Source organism: Arvicanthis niloticus, chromosome 14 (genome assembly GCF_011762505.2).
Source record: "Arvicanthis niloticus isolate mArvNil1 chromosome 14, mArvNil1.pat.X, whole genome shotgun sequence".
NCBI classification, from domain to species: Eukaryota; Metazoa; Chordata; class Mammalia; order Rodentia; family Muridae; genus Arvicanthis; species Arvicanthis niloticus.
Genome location: NC_047671.1, coordinates 74877743 through 74895137, shown reverse-complemented (window position 1 = coordinate 74895137; position 17395 = coordinate 74877743). Strand labels below are relative to the sequence as shown.

At 43.1% G+C, this 17395-nt stretch overlaps 1 protein-coding gene across 3 annotated transcripts in view; it reads right to left on the bottom strand.

Annotated features, from left to right (window-relative positions):
• Abhd3 (abhydrolase domain containing 3, phospholipase) overlaps positions 1-16964 on the bottom strand; it is a 44129-nt gene extending 27165 nt beyond the window's left edge. Inside the window, exons 1-3 of one of the 3 annotated variants that reach the window (XM_076912996.1) lie at positions 16740-16964; positions 16211-16374; positions 14768-14950 (exon numbers count right to left, since the gene is read on the bottom strand). In XM_076912996.1, coding sequence (XP_076769111.1) covers positions 14768-14950; positions 16211-16374; positions 16740-16901 — 509 coding nt within the window. In that variant the 5' untranslated portion in view covers positions 16902-16964. The remainder of the gene's footprint in view (positions 1-14767; positions 14951-16210; positions 16375-16739) is intronic. The other 2 variants (XM_034518179.2, XM_076912997.1) reach the window with 2 other exon arrangements.
• Positions 16965-17395: the final 431 nt, after the last annotated feature.

Below are 17395 nucleotides of genomic sequence, written 5' to 3'. Positions count from 1 at the left end.
TTGCTATGACTCAGGGAAGAAGGATGGAACACAGTAGCAGCAGGAGATAAAGCCACCCAACCATGTGAGACTCCCTGGTAAGTGGCCACTGGCTACTTGCCCTATTGGGCCCAGGATAGCAGGGGAAGGTTCAGGAATGTCCAGCCTTTGAGGTAGCCAAGGCATTTTAAAATTAACTAACGTGTGTGTGTGTGTGTGTGTGTGTGTGTGTGTGTGGTTTCCATTCATGGACTATAGACCAGAGATAGCTCCTGGGTGGGTGCAAGCCGTCCAGGAGCACGAAGAGGAGTAGGGAAAACTCACCACTACATATGGTGCACAGTGGGTCAAGGACCCACTATTAAATAATTTAGGGACTCTGAGATGGAATACACACACGCAAATGGTGTAAGTCTAGGAGGGGGAGAACTGGTTTCTCAGCAAGCACACAAAACTAGAAAGGAACGAAGTCACTGGCAGGGATTTACCTGGCTGTCTGCTAGGAGGAGACGGTAAGAAGCAGACAATAAAGCTGCCTGCCTCCAGCCACCAGATAAATAAAGGATAGAGATTTATAAATCTAATTTAATTGTTTTTAAGAGAATATACTGATTTTGCCCGAGCCATGTGGGGATCTCTTCCCACTGTTCAAAGCTGACAGAAAGAGCTTCAGATGAGAGGCAGGAGCCAGGTGGAGACATGGCAGGTACAGAGCTCCACAAAGCTCTACAAAAGGGAGAAGTTAGGGAGAGTGAATGAACAAATACTTAAAGGTATTTAAAAATCTTACAAGGGCAAAGTCTTGGGATCTTTGAACATGATCTACACAGGATTTCTGAGATTGTCAGCAGCCTGGTATAACAAAACTTAGAGCCTGTAAACAGGCTTATGCAGTAAGTAGAAGGAAATTCATTAAAGTTAAATACAGAGATAATAAATATTGAGGCATTCAATCTTTAAAAAAAATCAGATCAAAAGCAGGGGGTAGGCAGCCTAACTTAGACAGTAGAAGCTTAGGCCTTGAGAATTAAATAAAGAAAAAGGGGCAAATACCACATGTACCCACAGAGATACTAATCTCCATAGTAGGGTGGATTTAAGTATACACAGATGTATAAAATACTGAGGCTTTTTATCTTAAGTTATAGGTCAAAAAGCAGGAAGTGGTGAAGAAGCACTGTCTCAATGGTTAATATCGGTTTAGATTGCTTTAATTGCTTTGAATTGTTTTAATTATCAAAATGCATGTGGTTATGAGTTTGGTGTCTCCTCTGGGAGACAGGTCAAGCTATACCTTTAATAATTTCCAGCTACTGGATCAATGACATGCTATTTTTAGAGAAAGGCTCTATATTTGTGCTGAGAGGAAAGGAGAAAAGGCTCTGGACCCCTTCCAGAGTGACATGGATCAGATATGACAGGTAAAGACCACCTGAAGATCTCAAAAAATTGAAAAAAATCAAACAAAACAGGTAAATTGATCTGATGATTCCTCAACATGGGAACAGCCCAATAACTGGCTTAGACATAAAGATGTCTGTAGCCAAAACTTCAACTAAAATGAGACAATAACTCTTATTGGTTATGGAATCCTTAAGATCCCCCATGCCCTCCTTCAGATGGCATGAAGACTTATCACAATTGGTTATTATAAAATTAACTCATAAAAACAAGTTGTCTTTCACCTGCTCAAAAAAGGAGCAACATTTCATCCTTAACTGACCTGTGCACCCTGCACAATCTATACAAATATCTTTAAGAATTATTTATTTTATTTTATGTATAAGAGTACACTGTAGGTGCCTTCAGAAGAGGACTCTGGATCCCATTACACATGGTTGTGAGCCACCATGTGGTTGCTGGGAATTGAACTCAGGACCTCTTAACCACTGAGCCATTTCTCTAGCTCCCATACAAATATTTTAATGTTACTAAAATTTTAGTTATGAGATTCATATATTACAGAATGTACAGCTTTGACAAGATTCATTTTCAGAGGTGCTGAATTGACCTGCTGTTCCAGCCCCTGCTTCCTGATGCTGTCCAGAGACTTGCTTCCAGAACAGCTTCAGGATTGCTGCTGATTCCAGATGATCTAGCCTCATCCAACCTTTCAAATGGATCTAGTCAGAACTTTAACCAAGCCCTGAGGCTTCTAAGCATACAGAGACTGGATAACAGATGTTAAAGCTAGCTTTCTTAAGTCTAACCAATTTTCTTATTTTCATACCCCTCCCCACCCCTTTAAAGAATTTCTCGTTGCCTCCATTTTAGGAAGAAGAAGCCATGGAGAGTTGTCAGCCTGATTCCTTGGGTTTGGGTGTCTGGTTATGGTTATTTTATAACCATACAGGGAGGAAGTAAATGGGATGGCTAAATTTATTCTTGAACAAAGCATTGTGTAGCCATAATCTTACCTTGGTAGAAATCTTTGTAAATGATGTAAAATTGAAGTTATAATTTCTTACATTGGTATAGAATGTATATATTGATAGAGAATTAAGGTTTTCATTGGTATGGATCTATATATTGGCACAAAATTTGAAATTAATATTGTTACTCTTAGACAGGCATTGTGCCTATGCAACTCACTTAAGAAAAAGATGATTAAGTAACTTAAGGGCCAGAGAGTAAACTCATGGTCAGGTTAGATTCTAATTTAATTATAATAAAGTGCTTTCAAGTGAGCATCTTTATCTCCAGGTGAGGTTGCTTATCATGGCAGGGCAGCCATGGGGCAGAACTGCCTATTTCATCTGCAGACAAAATACTGTCCAAAAAGGACAAATAGGTGGGGCAGTTGACTACTAGCTTCTGCTAAGACAGGGTAAGCTAGTCCTTCATATTCCTACTGCATTTCTGGGTCTGCCAGATGGCTCTGGGCCAAAAGGCTGAAGACAGATGCTCCAACGTTATAAGAAATTAGGGGAATGTTCAGCTGTCTCTACCATTGTGTAAGTTTGAGAAGCTATGTTTGGTGCTTTCTATATACCCAGTTAATACTTAATTCATTCTTGGATTTCTGATGGGTTGAAGATTAATTATAGTCCCATAAGCAAGAATGTTGTTTAACATTAAAGATATGATACAGAATTTAAAACATGGTTTTCAGATGGTATTACAGGCTAAAATCAAAACATAATTCAGTATAGAATCGTAAAGTCTTTAAATTAGGAATGATGGTAGAGGACTTTATCATTGAGAGATATGATGGACTGGGTGTGAACTGTGTGTCATACTCTGTTTTACAGAATTGCTGTGCTTGTGCTCAATTATGTCTGAGAGACGAGTTTTGTTTTTGATTTTTGGACAGCGAGGGTGAGATGTTGAAGACTGGTGCTAATGCTTTGAATCTTGTACCCAGATGCTGAAGGTCTTGGTCCCCAATTGGTTTTTGATTTATCAATAAAGATGCCAATGGCCAACAGCTGGGCACAGTATGGGACGCTGAGAGTTGAGTGGGTCGGACACAGAGAGGAATGAGAGAATCACCTGAACTGGGGGAAGAATGGAATGCAGTATCGGCAGGACATAAAGCCATCCAACCATGTGAGACTTCAGATAAGTGGCCACTGGCTACTTCCATGATTGGGCCTTAGGTAGCAGGGGGAGGTTTAGGAGTGTCCAGCCTTTGAGGTAGCCAAGGTATTTTAAAATTAACTGGTGTGTGTGTGTGTGTGTGTGTGTGTGTGTGTGTGTGTGTGTGTGTTTTCCATTCGAGGATCCAAGATAGCTCCTGGGTGGGTATGTGCATGCAACCGGCTGGGAGCACAAAGCAAAGTAGTGAAAACTCACCACTACACCTGCTTAGCTCTGATGAAGATGGGAGTAGTTGGTATTTTTCAATGACAGACAAAATTCCAATAGAAATACTTGGTCTTATAAGTTTGAAGAATATAAAGTTTGGGAGAACTATTGCATTTGAGATATAGGGAAGACACAGGAAGAGCTCTAAATTTTAAATTAAAACTTGGCCTGAATCTCTCCATAACTTCCCTGTCCCCTCTCCTCCCCAGCAATTCTAGCAGCATCTTTAAGGCTGTAAACTAGACAGAGCTTCTAATGGCTGCTTATCACAGACAAGACAGAGTTTGAAGTTTGAGTTTTGTCAAACTATCTGCTTGATAAAATAAAGAAAACTCAGCATTATCCAGGAAAATGTAATAAAATCTAGATTGATTGATTGATTTCGAGACAAAGTTTTCTTGTGTAGTCCTGAATGTCCTGGAACTCACTATGTAGACCAGACTGGTCTTGAACTCATAGAGATCCAGCTGCTTCTGCCTCCAAGTGCAAGGATTAAAGGTGTGTATCCCCACTGCCTGGCTCAGAATCTAGAATTTTTAGTTGTAAGCCTAGGTTTAATGGCTTAACCATTTCTCCAGCCCAAGAATCCAGGATTTTAAAGATAGTGTTTCCATAGCACAGCTGACAATTAGTGAGCCATAAAGAAATGGGAAAACAAAACCCACACTCAAGAAATAAGACAACTGCCCCGGTGTCCAGATGGTAGAGTCAAAGAGAACGCAGAATACGTGAGGGTTGTGGATATAAAGAATTAAAAAGGAAAACCCCAGCTGAGGAACAGCATCCACTGAACATGGAGACTCCTGAGGGTGGAGAGGTGGCTCAGCAGTTAGGAGCACTGCTGGCTCCTCCAGAGGACCTGGGTTCAGTTCCTACCACCCACATGGTGTTCACAACTGTCTGTAACTATAGTTCTAGGATATCTGAAGCCACCTTCAGGCCTCTTTAGGCACCATGCACACACATGATGTACAGACATATATACAGACAAAGAATTCATATATAGAGACAAAATAAAGATAAATGAATCTTTAAAAAATGGAAATTCCAGAAAGCTGATGATATAGCTAAATCACAGAGTACTTAGCATGCACAAGGCAAAGTAACTTTTCCTAGCATCATAATAAATGGAACCTGAGTTGTTCTTTTAACAACATAAAAAGAGGCAGGTAGGCTGGTACATGCTCTAGCACTCAGGAGGCAGGGGCTATCAGCATATCTCTGTGAATTTAAGGTTAGAGTATCCTTGTCAACATAGCAATTTCCAGGCCAGCCAGGTCTACACAATGAGACCTTGTCTACACACAAATAAACAAACATACTCCAGTGTCAATATACCTGCTATACATGTAATTGAGATTCCAGAAAGAAAAGACAAGAAGAATGAAAAAAAACCTAAAACCCCAAACTTTCCAGATCTGATATAAAAATATCTAAACTTATAGATTCAAAGAGAAAGGGGGAAATAACAGAGATTTTAAAAATCTAAACTGAATTATAAATGGTATACCTTAAGTCTAACATATCAAATTAAATATAAACAGACTAAAAAGTCCCAATTAAAAAGTAGAAACTGTCAGACTAGATTTTAAAAAAAGGTCATATATATACATATACATATACATATATATACACACACACACACACATGCATATACATACACATATAGTTTGTATTTGTGGAATTTTGTTTGTTTGTTTTGCTTTTCATTTCAGGGGTTCTCTATATAGTTCTCCGTCTGAAGCTCACTGTGTAGACCAGGCTGTCCTTGAACTCAGAGACTCACCTATATCTGGCTCCAGAGTGCTACAACTAAAGACGCGCACACCATGGGCAGCTTCGTTTTTCAGTTTTTTACAGTTTTTTGTAAGCTGGAATTGAAATCACTGTGTAGCTGAGGAGGATCTTGAACTCCTGAACCTCCTGCTTCTCCCTTCCAAATACTGGAATTATAGCCTACTATATCTGCCATTAAGTTTTAAGATCCAGATACTTTGAAAGTTAAACAATGAAAAAGGTTTTATCATGCAAACAGTAAACAAAAGAAGCCAAGCATAGTCATAATAGTATCAGTTAAGTAAATACTTTGTGACATGAAATTAAAAATGACCTATCAAGTTTCTGGCTTAGGCTCAGAGAAGGGACAACAGGTATGCTGTCAGATTACAAAGGTAAAAGTCCCTGAAGAAGCCTCAAGAAGCTGGCCAAGGAGTCAGAAGACCAACACAAGACTTCCAAGCAGAAACAAAAAGAGAAGTGGAAGGAGTTCAAGGAGCTAAAACAAAGGCTGAGTTAAAGGGTTCCCCGACTATAGGTGAAATTAAAAACCAGGCAAAGAGCACGCTTACACCTGAGCCCATGGTGACTCATGGTTCATTCCTAGTTAGACACCTGCAGTCCTGGTTATAACATCCCTTGCTGCCTACAAGGTGATGGCATGGGTGCTCAGAACTGAACTGGGGTTCTCTGGAAGGGCAGCAATCAACCTCCCCAGCTCGACATTATCTTGGTAGACAACAACAATGGCATTTTAAAGAGCTGCTTATTATGAGCTGAGCACCTAGACACCTAAGGGTATGAAAGTTGTCAAAGGACCTTTGTGTGCTGGTGCACAGAGAGGAAAGCACGGGGCATCAGGAATCCAAGGCCAATGGTAGCTAAAGAGTCATCTCTCACACCATTCTATTGAAATCCCCCTTGCAGCCCTGTTGCCTCTGACTTGAAATTTACTCAGCAGCTTTCTTATGCTCTTGGATTTTGTCTTACTTATATAAATCCAGTCTAGGCCTCTACATTTTTTTTTACATATATTCTGTCAACTAAATATGGAGCCAACTTAGCTGGGTGCTCATAGGTAACAGGAGTGTGACAAGACAAGGTGCGAAGCACGGACTGGAAGTTAACAAAGACGGCAGAGGCCTGTCTGTCTTGCCTTTGGAGTGCTCACTGGATGACCAGACATAGTACCCTAGGCTTTCTAAGAATGGTGTCTTTCGGGACTAGGCTACTCAGTGCACCTTGCTTCTGTCTGGCCTGGCCACAATGTCAAAGCTCTTCCTTACGGCAGAGAATGGCTCTCATTCACTCCTGTGGACTCCAAGAACAATACTTTCAAAACTTTTGTTCTTGGTGAGGGACCAACCGGTCAATGTTCTTTATATAGACTGCATGGGAGCCTTGTAAGTCTAAGAGGTGGAAGGAGTTTCTACAAAAAAGAAAATGGAAGAGCAAGGAGATCAGAATAAAATGTTTCTGGAAGCATATGGAGTGTGTAACCCTGGGATCTGGACTCAACCTGACTCAAAGATCCCCTGACCCACCTTACTGTCCTTGTTATGTAAGCTAGTAACATTCATGTCTCCTTTTCCAAGGAGGATGGGAGTTCTGAACACAGTGTATCTTCTGTTGGCATGCCAACTCTGATAAAAAGAGCCCTGGCCATGAAAGGTTAGAGGTCATTTTTTTTTTTCAAGACAGGGTTTCTCTGTGTAGCCCTGGCTGTCCTGGAACTCACTCTGTAGACCAGGCTGGCCTCGAACTCAGAAATCCGCCTGCCTCTGCCTCCCAAGTGCTGGGATTAAAGGCGTGCGCCACCACCGCCCGGCTAGAGGTCATTTTTGTTTTCGCTTCTCTTGTGTGTATGTGTGCTGAGGATGAAAGCAAAGCCTTGGGCATGCTAGGCAAGCACTTCGTTACTAAAATATATCTTTATCTCTGAGGTATATCTCACAGTGGACAATCTGACAACAGGGTCACTTGTCAGTATCTACCATAAGTATTTTCTAGACTAGCATTACCTAATCTAAACCTTTCACCAGTGTTTTCTACTATGCTTAACCTAGCTAGTCTCAAGAACAATGAGTAGTAATTACTTTATTTCTTATACTTAAAAAAATGTTATTTTTACCAAGATAGAAAGTTAACTTAAATAATTAATTAAATAATTAAAATAATTTCTAATGTAGCCTGGGAGAGGTAGTCAGAACTCAGTCTGCTGTTTCAGCAGCTCAGTTTCCTCACTGTGGTGGTTCCTCGTCCTTCCTCCCTTGAGGAAGTCTTCACATCACCCCAAGGTACCACTAACAATGCTGGAATGCTAAAATCCAGACATCATGGTCACTATACCTCTACACACAACCACAAACAAAAAATAAAGACACACTTGAAAGCAGTCAAATTTTAACCTTAAACTATCTCCCAAATGAATCTCTCCCCTTGCTGGCAATAAGTGGGTTCTGCAGTGAATCAAAAGGGCATTGTCCTTCAGAGCACAGAACAAAAATAGTGCTTTCTCTACATAGGAAAAAAAAGTTGTGAGACATGCTTCAAAACACGTCTGCATGTGAAAATTTCTCAACAAAGTTAAAAAAAAAAAAAAAAAAAAAAAAAAGGAAAAAAAGACCCTCTTCTTTTTGTTCTAACTCAGCTTCCCGATTTCTCTCCTTTTCCTGTCAGACTTATCAAGTGTATACTCAGCTTCTGCACGGCTCTCCTGGGGACATCTTAGATGAAAACAATTCACTTTGGCTAAGTTCCTGGGAATGGAATCCAGGGTCTCACACGTGCTACGCACGCACTGTAACTCTAGGCTGAGCTCCTGGCCCCTCAGGTGTGCATCTTTAAAGAATGAAAGGGGGTTTCCACCTCTCCTTTATTTCTTCTTGGGTATTGAGATTCAAATATAATAGCCAGAGCTGAACTGATGGCCCAGGGATCAAGTTCTTACTGTGCAAGCATGAGGACCTGATTCATGTAAGCCAGGTATGGCAGGGAACACCTGTAACCCCAGAGTGTGCGTGCGTGCATGTGTGTGCTGTTTGTGTGTGAGCAAGTATGTGAGTGTGCGCATGTTGGGGGACAGTGTGACACAGAGAGACAGGTCTGGCCAAGAGGCTTGCTCATTAAGCCAGTCTACCTAACATGGTAAGCCCCAGGTTCAGTGAGAGGCCCTGCCTCACCCCCAAAGAAAAATAGAGAGAGTGGAGAGTGACAGAGAACACCCTATGCCAACTCCCAGCTGTCACATGTGCACACATGGGTGAGCACCTTTCTATCTACACACACGTAAATCACATACATGCCAGAATTAAAGTGCTCAGCAGCTCTGCAGAAAAAATAAATAAATAAATAAATAAATAAAACAGCAAAACCTGGACTGAGGAAAAGGTTCTGTCTGTTCAGTAAAAACCCGAGTCTGATCTCCAGAGCCTATTCTATAAGCTGCTAATGGGGCTGGATCTGGTTAAGAACACTGGCTGCTCTTCCAGAGGATCTGGGTTAAACTCCCAGCAACTATATTGCAGCTCAAGATTGTCTGTAACTCTGATCCTTGGGGATCTGGCACCCTCTTTGGCCTCCACAGCTATCAGGCATGTATGTGGCACACAGACATACATGTAGGCAAAAACACCTACACATAAAAATATACATTTTTAAAAAGCAGGACATGGGCATGGTGGTACATATCTATAATCCCAGCATTAAAGAGGCAGAGACAGGCAGCTTCTTGGGCATCACTGGTCAGTCAGATCCTGCCTCATAAAACTAAAAACCAGGGATGGAATCTGAGAAACAACACCAGGGTCGTCCTCTGGCTTCTACATAAATACACATGCACACACACAGAGTCAGGGTGCTTGGGCTCTGGCACTGATGTGTACCAGACAAGCTGTATCTACCTCCTGAACTTCCATGGGAAAGACAGACATTTGTGCCTTGACTTTACTCCACTTTGGTGCTGAGGATCCGTCCCAGGGCCTCATGCATGCTAAGCAAGTGTTCTAATACCCAGTCCAACTTGGATCTTGTTGGGGCCTTGTTAGTTTGCATTTTCCCATCCCTTGTAACCCACTCTGGCTCTGCAGATGCACATTTCCTAGTTTCTGCATACACTGTCACTTCAACTAGACTATAGGTTCCTAGGGGATATAAGTTCCGATACTGCATAGCACCAAAATACTTAATGACTGACCTAGATTTCGATGAGCTTGTTATTACATAATTCTGGATGGGTCAGTCTTTAATATTAGCTAGGGCAGAACATAATGATAAAGGCTGAGGTAACATCTGGTCCAGATGTAGTCAGATTCACTTTTTTCCCCTTGTTTTTGTTTTGCTCCAGGGAATCAATTCAGAGAATGAAAAGAGGGTTTAAGAAAACATGGTATTATTCTGGTACATAAGTTACTACTACATGTGGGTTTCTTTTATTATTTTTTTTTTAATTTCATTTTCTTGATGAGTGTTTCACTATGTTGCTCAGGCTGGGCCCCAAATTCTGGGGCTCAAGTGATCCTCCCGCCTCAGTCTCCTGAGTAGACTATAGGTATAGCATCACAAAGAGAGATTCTGTGTGTGTGTGTGTGTGTGTGTGTGTGTGTGTGTGCATGTGGAGGCCAAAGGACGACCAACAGTCCTCAAATTCTATTTTGTTTGAAACAGGGTCTCTGTCATTATTGTTTGCTTCATATTCCAGGCTAGCTGGCCTATGGTCTCCTGGGTTCTCCTATCTCTAGTCCCATTTCCTGGGAGGAGCAGTAGGAACCATACAACACCTGTATTGTATGGTATCTGCTTTTGTTGCTGTTTCGACTTTAAATATGGGTCCCTGAGGTCTCAAACACAATTCCACATGCTTGCATGGCCAATGGTTTTTATCATCTTAAGTCATTTCTTCAGTCTCTGAATTAAGTTTTTTAAAGAAGCCAGAATAGGGGCCGGAGAGGTGGCTCAGCAGTTAAGGGTACTAGCTGCTCTTCCAGAGGACTCGGGTCAATTTCCATCATCCACATGGCAGCTCACAACTGTCTGTAACTCCATTTGTAAGGGATCTAGAGCTCTCAGACAGACATATGTGCAGGCAAAACACCAATGCACATGAATAAAAATAAATACATCTTTAAAAAGCAGCAGCTCCAACACGATGGTGATATCTGTCACATGGGAGTGATAATGCCTGCCATTTGTAGCACTTGGGAAGCGGAGGCAGGAGAAGTTAGAGTCCATACCAGCCTGGACTACATACTGAGTTGTAGGCTAGTCCAGGCTAAAAGTGAGACCCTGTCTCACTGAAAAAGGACTTTTTGTTATTAGACGTAACTAACCATTTTTCAGTCCTCTGATTTCCATGGGATGTTTTTCTTGTGACCTTGACCTTTCTTACTTCATGTGCTTTCTAGGAAATGGATGTCTTAACAGATTAATAAAACTGCAAAGAATTTATCAGTCTCCTCCTACTGGAAGCTCTGCAACAATCGTGCTGTGAAGACGGTCATAGTAGGCAGGTCAAACATTCTCCTTTTAAGTCTAGTTACCTTTGACCTAGTTAGGAACACCTTTGCTGATAATTATCTTATATAAACTTTGACCTAGTTTCTTTTTTTTCAATCATTGATTTTGAGTGAGTGGACAATGTGTTTACATTATAAACCCTTCCATTTCATTCATCCACAGACTGGGAGTTAGATTCTCTCTAATGTCTCAGTCTTTTACTAGACAGCATCCACAGTTCCCTGCTGGCCTGACAGAACTCATGCCCCCTCCCAAGTCCCTATTTTACATAATGTAATGAGCAGAACTGGGTCCTGGCATCATATGGAGGTTTATCTCTGTTTACAAACCTCTGTATTAGGAGACATTATATTGATGTCCACACATTCCTCAAAGGACATGAACTGTGGCTTGGCTTCTAAATTATAAAATTTACTACTCTGAAGAGAGGCCAGAAGATGACAGAAAGAAGACAAACTTTTCTACAGACACATTTTGTACAAGCAAGTGCTGTGTATACCCCAGCTAAGTTCTCTGAAGCAGACGGGGGAGGAGTCAACTGCTTGGAATACTCTGCAAGTGGCTTGGCGATCCCGACACGTGAGTCCAGGTTTAACTCGAAAGCCCATCTAGGTCCCAGCATATTACAGAGCTGTCCACAAGCCTTGCCAGCTGCTGAATCCCCAGCCACACCCCCAATAACTGAGCTCCCTTTAGCCTCCTTAGGAGGCGGCACAGCTTTCTGATTTATGTTTCACTTCAGTGGTCTCTGAAACTCCCTGTACTCTGTAGCAAAGCTGAAAAACATTTTGTAATTTGCAATCCCTACTCATTGACTCCGAGAGGACTATCTGATTTACCCTGGTGTGACTGGTGGAACGTTGCAGAAGGAATACTGGGAGTTCTCAGCTGGGCCTCAGAGGTGTCAGCTTCTGTGCTTGTTCAGTAAACCTTCTTCCACCAACAGAACAGTTCAGGGTGAGCCTGCATGCAGATGAAGCACCATGACAGCTGAGCTAAGTGGCCCCAGCTGAGGTGCCCCCAGCATCTAGCTGTCTTGACAGCTGATGACATATGCACAAATGATCCAAGACTCCAAGATACCTTCAGCGACGTAAGCCCAAACTGCCCATCTTTGGGACTGAGCAGAGCAGTTATTTTAAACCACTCAGTGCTGAGAGAGTTTGTTAAACGGCAAAGCTAACTGATACAGCCTCTCCAACTTAGAGAAGAGACTTGAAGCTTTATTTGTAGAACCCAGAAACTTTAGTGTGTGTGTGTGTGTGTGGTATGTACTTATTAATATGGGTATATGCATGTGGGTACGTGTGTGTGGAAGAAAGTGGTTAATGCATGCTACCTTTCCTCAATCACTATCTGCGATGAGTTTTTCAAGGGTCTCTGAGTGAACTGGAAGCTCACCAACTGGAGTGGACTGGCTAGCCTAATGAGTTTCAGCGACTTGACTTCCATCTCCCTGGTGCTGGGGTTATAGGAACACATCACTATGTCCAGCCTTTTTTTCCCTTAAGATTTACTTACTTCTATTTCATGTGTATGAGTGTTTGTTAGCATACATGTATGTGTACCATGTTGCATGCTTGGTGTCCATGGAGCACAGAAGAGAGTCTAGAATTAGATTTACAGGCAGCTGTAGCTGCCATGTGGGAGCTGGGAACTAAACCTGGTCCTCTGCAAGAGCAGCTAGTGCTCTTAACTTAGTGCTCTACCTCTCCAGTCCCTGAGTTCATTTTTTCAAGTGGATTCTGAGTATCTGAACTCAGGTTCTCATGTTTACTGTGTAGGAATTGCACTGACTGAGCCATTTCCTCAGCCAGATAGGAGACTCTTGACAACTAAAAAGCAATGGAACTAGTCCTAAGGTCCCTGATGAGCTTACTGATAATACCTCGTTCTTTCTTCCTTCTCCAGGCAAAGGCCAGTATGATTCAGCCCAGAACTCCTCACTTCAGACTGGTGCTCACATAGAGCATATGGAACCCTGGGCTAGGTCTGCATAACCTCCTGAACCCAGAGTAGGGACAAAGTAGTCACAACACTCTTGAGGCTGGAGCAGGAAGACCAGAAGTTCAAGGTCATCCTGGAATAGTTCCTTCAAGCTGCTGACAAGGAACTGGCCTGGCCCAGCCTTCTCTTTCTCACAAGGTCTCAGAGAAAAATATAAGGTTTCTGATTATTTCTGTCTTTCTTACATTTTGGCTACATTGTAACTTTGAGGTTAGTCTGAGCTACATGAAATTCAGTCTCAAAATTGGAGTGAGGAGTAGCTTTGTAGACCCCCAGCTTTTTAGCATGACCAAGTTTGAGATATAAATTAGAAACAAATTTTTTAACTGGATGTTCTTTAAAAATGAAATAATCATAGATTCTTGCTACTTCCTAGCAACTGAGTTCCAAAACATTGTATCTGAGCTTCTGAAAGAATGCTCTTTTATAGATGGAAGAGGCTTTGCCTGTGTAAGATCAGAGTTAACTTGTTAAAACAGAATTTTCTATTGTGTCATTTCCCTCTTTACATCAAAATGTTTTTACTCACATAAATTCAACCTTAGTTTTTCATACAAACTAGTGTTTCCAGTTTAGCAAGAGTTGACTCCACAAGTTACAGACTGTACCATTGCAATATTACCTAAAGAAGACTAACATACACACACACACACACACACACACTATCTTTCATAACAGCCCTGCTTTAAGACTCTCAAGCTGAATCTGAAATGAAAAGCTGCTAAGTCACATGGAAAAATTGTACCTGGTGGCTAAGTTGAATAATAGTTACTCGAAAATGCTGTGGTATCAGCTGGCCACCAGCCACAAGCACCTGCAAATCCAGGTGGACAAAAAAGGAACTGATTGCCTGTGAAAAAATAAGGATGACCTACAAGCTGATGCTTAACATTTTTCATACTTGGACCTAAAGCTAGGCAGATAAGATCAGCAAATCTAAGGTCCGAATTCTAAGTGAGGTGTGAGAGCCTCTGCATGCTGTCTCATGAACTGGCAGCTGTTATTCTGCATAGCACTGTCTCCATTGGGGCTGCAGCTGTATATTGGGGGGGGGGGAGGTAGCTCTAATTTCATTTGTTCATTTACCCTTGCTTCATGTGGTTAGTATGCCAAGAATTGTTTCCTGTGAGGTGCTCAGTTAGGAAAGGGAGACAATAGAATCAGATATAATAAGTAATAGCTTAGTGGATTGCTTTAATTATTCATGAGGGTAGGTGTGTGTGTGTATATGTGTGTGTGTGTTTGAGACAGAGATAGATAGAGAGAGAGAGAGAGAGAGAGAGAGAAGGGGGGAGGGAGAAGTATACACCAAAGGGGAAAAAAAACCTTTTTTTGTTTTTGTTTTTTTGAGATAGGGTTTCTCTGTGTAGCCCTGCCTATCCTGGAACTCAATCTGTAGACAAAGGTGGCCTTGAATTCAGTGACCCACCGGCCTCTGCCTCCCAAGTGGTGGGATTTAAAGGCATGTTGGTGGTGGGATGAGGGTTTCGATAGTGTTTCTATGTACCCTCATAGCCTAGAGCTTCCTACAAAGAGTAAGCTAGCCTTGAAGTCACAGAAATCTACTTGCATCTGCCTCCCTTTGCTGGGATTACAGGTGTGCCCCACCATGATCACTCAGCCTGAAACATTAACATATCTGTAAGAATTAAGTGAAAAACAGGAAACAATCTTTCACAGGTACCTGTATCCTAATTCTTCACTGAGATGGATCATATGAAGGATGTAGGATTCCTTGCTTGTTCCAGTGAGGCCAGGCAAAAGCAAGATAGTAGGTCTGGTGCTGGCATCTGCATAGCATGCACTGTTATTGTTATCAAACCAGTCCAGTGAGATCTGTCCTCCGTCTGCTGTTTTAATGAGTTCACTGCAAGTGACAGTTCCAAAGGCATTACTGAACAGTCCTTTCAGTTGCATCTTGGTGTTTTCATTCTATAAATATGACATTATCTGGTCATCTCAAAATAACTTACCTACATTCGCAAATATATACATATCTATAAAAGTCACCTTTCATTACAAGAATATTATGAAGATTAATGCCATATTTCCAGCAGCCCTAACAGCAAAGAGGTAAGAGGTAAAAAGTGAACTCCAAAAGGGGATATTAGGGTGGTTGGTGTGTGTGTTAATGTAGTAAACATGCATCATATACATGAACAAAATTATCAAACAATCAATAAAATATTTTAATTAATTTAAAAAGAATAAGCTTCAAAGAACTTCAAATATTTGGGTGGGAGTGTGGTAGAGCCCCTGACTAGCATGCACAGGGCTTTCAATTTATCAGTGGTACCACACACGCACACACATAGCCCTTCATATATCTACATTCATTCTTTCCTTACTACTCTCAAGTGCCTAGCGCTTAGCCCCTATTTGACTGAGGTCATACAGATACCAACAGGGAGTTATGAGGAAGTCTCTGGGTGACTAGTTCTATGCTACAACTCTTTTGACTCAATGATGCAACCCCTCACTGAGTACCTTACAAAATCTGCTTCTTGAACAATTTCTCACATAGCATCTGTGAGCCAAATATTACAAGTTGGCAGGGAAAAAGGAACTCTGGAAAGACTAGATGACTCAGGGAAATTAGTAACAGACACCATTTAAATCTCCTGGTTAGATATGCCCCTGTTCATATCTGCAACACCTTAAAAGACAATGTCCTCAAAATCCATGTGCTTTTTACTGAGTTCTTTTGTGGGGAGACACACAAAACCAAATGCTATTGACAGCTGTCTAACCCCTATCCCAGGATCGTCAACATGTGAATACATTCGTGTACCTCATCAAGGTGTCTAGGTCCTCAAGGACAAAATGGAAAACAGTAACACGGCTCCCCTTGGCCCCCCAAAGCGCTTCTCACATCCCAGAAATAAGCCAGGACATTCATTCTGTCCATTCACATTAGGATGAACAGGAGAGAAAACAAAACAAAACAAAAAAGGTGGGGAGGAGCAATACCTGAATATTTTCCTGCAGCTGGAGGTAGGTGGGTAGACCCGGCATCCCTCCAATTTTCTGTGTCTTTTGTTAACCACAGGTGTATTAACTAAGAACTGGAAGCGGGAATTAAAACCTGTGATTTAGAAGGCACATCTCAAGATGGACATTTACTTACTTCCTATACTGCACTGGGGGCTTGGCAGTGATGAAGGGTCTCAGCAGTGTCTGTCCTCGGCTCTCCCAGCACCAGACCGTCGGGTAATAGGTTTCTGTCACCACGGGACAGTGGTCCTGTAGGAAGCGGCTGAAACTCTCCCCTCCAATCACTAACTGGGGTTTCTGCCGGGAGAAGCAGCATTGGTAAGGGGTCCAAAACAAAAGTTTATGACGGTCGTAAACCAGCAACCAGTGGACTTAGTAGTATTCCCACCCGAAGGCCGCGCGCGAGCCCTCCGATTCCATCTCCCCGGAGACTGACGCACAGAATTCACAATCACAACAGTCCCAAGCTGCGCTCAGTCTCATCCCGGGAGAAAGGCGAACTGAGTCCGGGTGCCCTTCCCGAAGTACCGCAGCTGTGTAGGCCAGACCGAGGCCAGGAGGACCTAGGGGCAGGACCCTGGACCTCAGCGGGAGGCTAGTGTCGCCGGCGCACCGGGGTCCCCAGGGCCCGTCACGCTCCACTGCCCCCGCCCCCGACTCACCTTGGCAATGCTGCTCAGGTAGTAGCAGGCATAGGCGACGCTGAAGCCCAGGAGCAGCGACAAGCCCACTCCCGAGCCGAAGAAACCTACGCGAACCTGGTGCTCCAGGTAGAGCGCCAGCTCCCGGGACAGCACCCGCAGGTCCATTGCCAGGCGCTGCATGGCGCGAGCCCGGCGCAGCTGCAGCGGAGGCCAGCTCTCGGGAGCGCGGGGGACGGGAGACGCGGGGAGGAGGCGCCTAAGAGGTGGAGCGCGGTTTCGGCCTCAGCCAATGGCGGCCGGGGAGGCGTGGCCCGGGCAGGCCCGCCCCACCCCACCTGCGAACCTTCCAGACGGGCGCCGGAACGCACGGCGACCCTGGACCCCCCACTGTCCCGCCAGAGCCTGGAGAGAGAGCGCGAGCCCAGAGGAAAACAGGCCGGGCCGCCACTTGACCTTGAATTAGTAGACTCAGCCCAGCTCCGGAGGCCGGGAGGCCGCAGTTTGCAGAGGACAGGCACTACAAATTCCAAAGCAGACGCAGAAGGAGAGCTTGCACGACGCAGGGAGAGAATCCTCTGTCCCACTGGAGCTTGCGTCCCTTGGGAGACTGTTTAAAGAAAAATCATCCCATCAATTACAAGACACTCATGGTGGACTTTCAGTCTCCCGGTGAA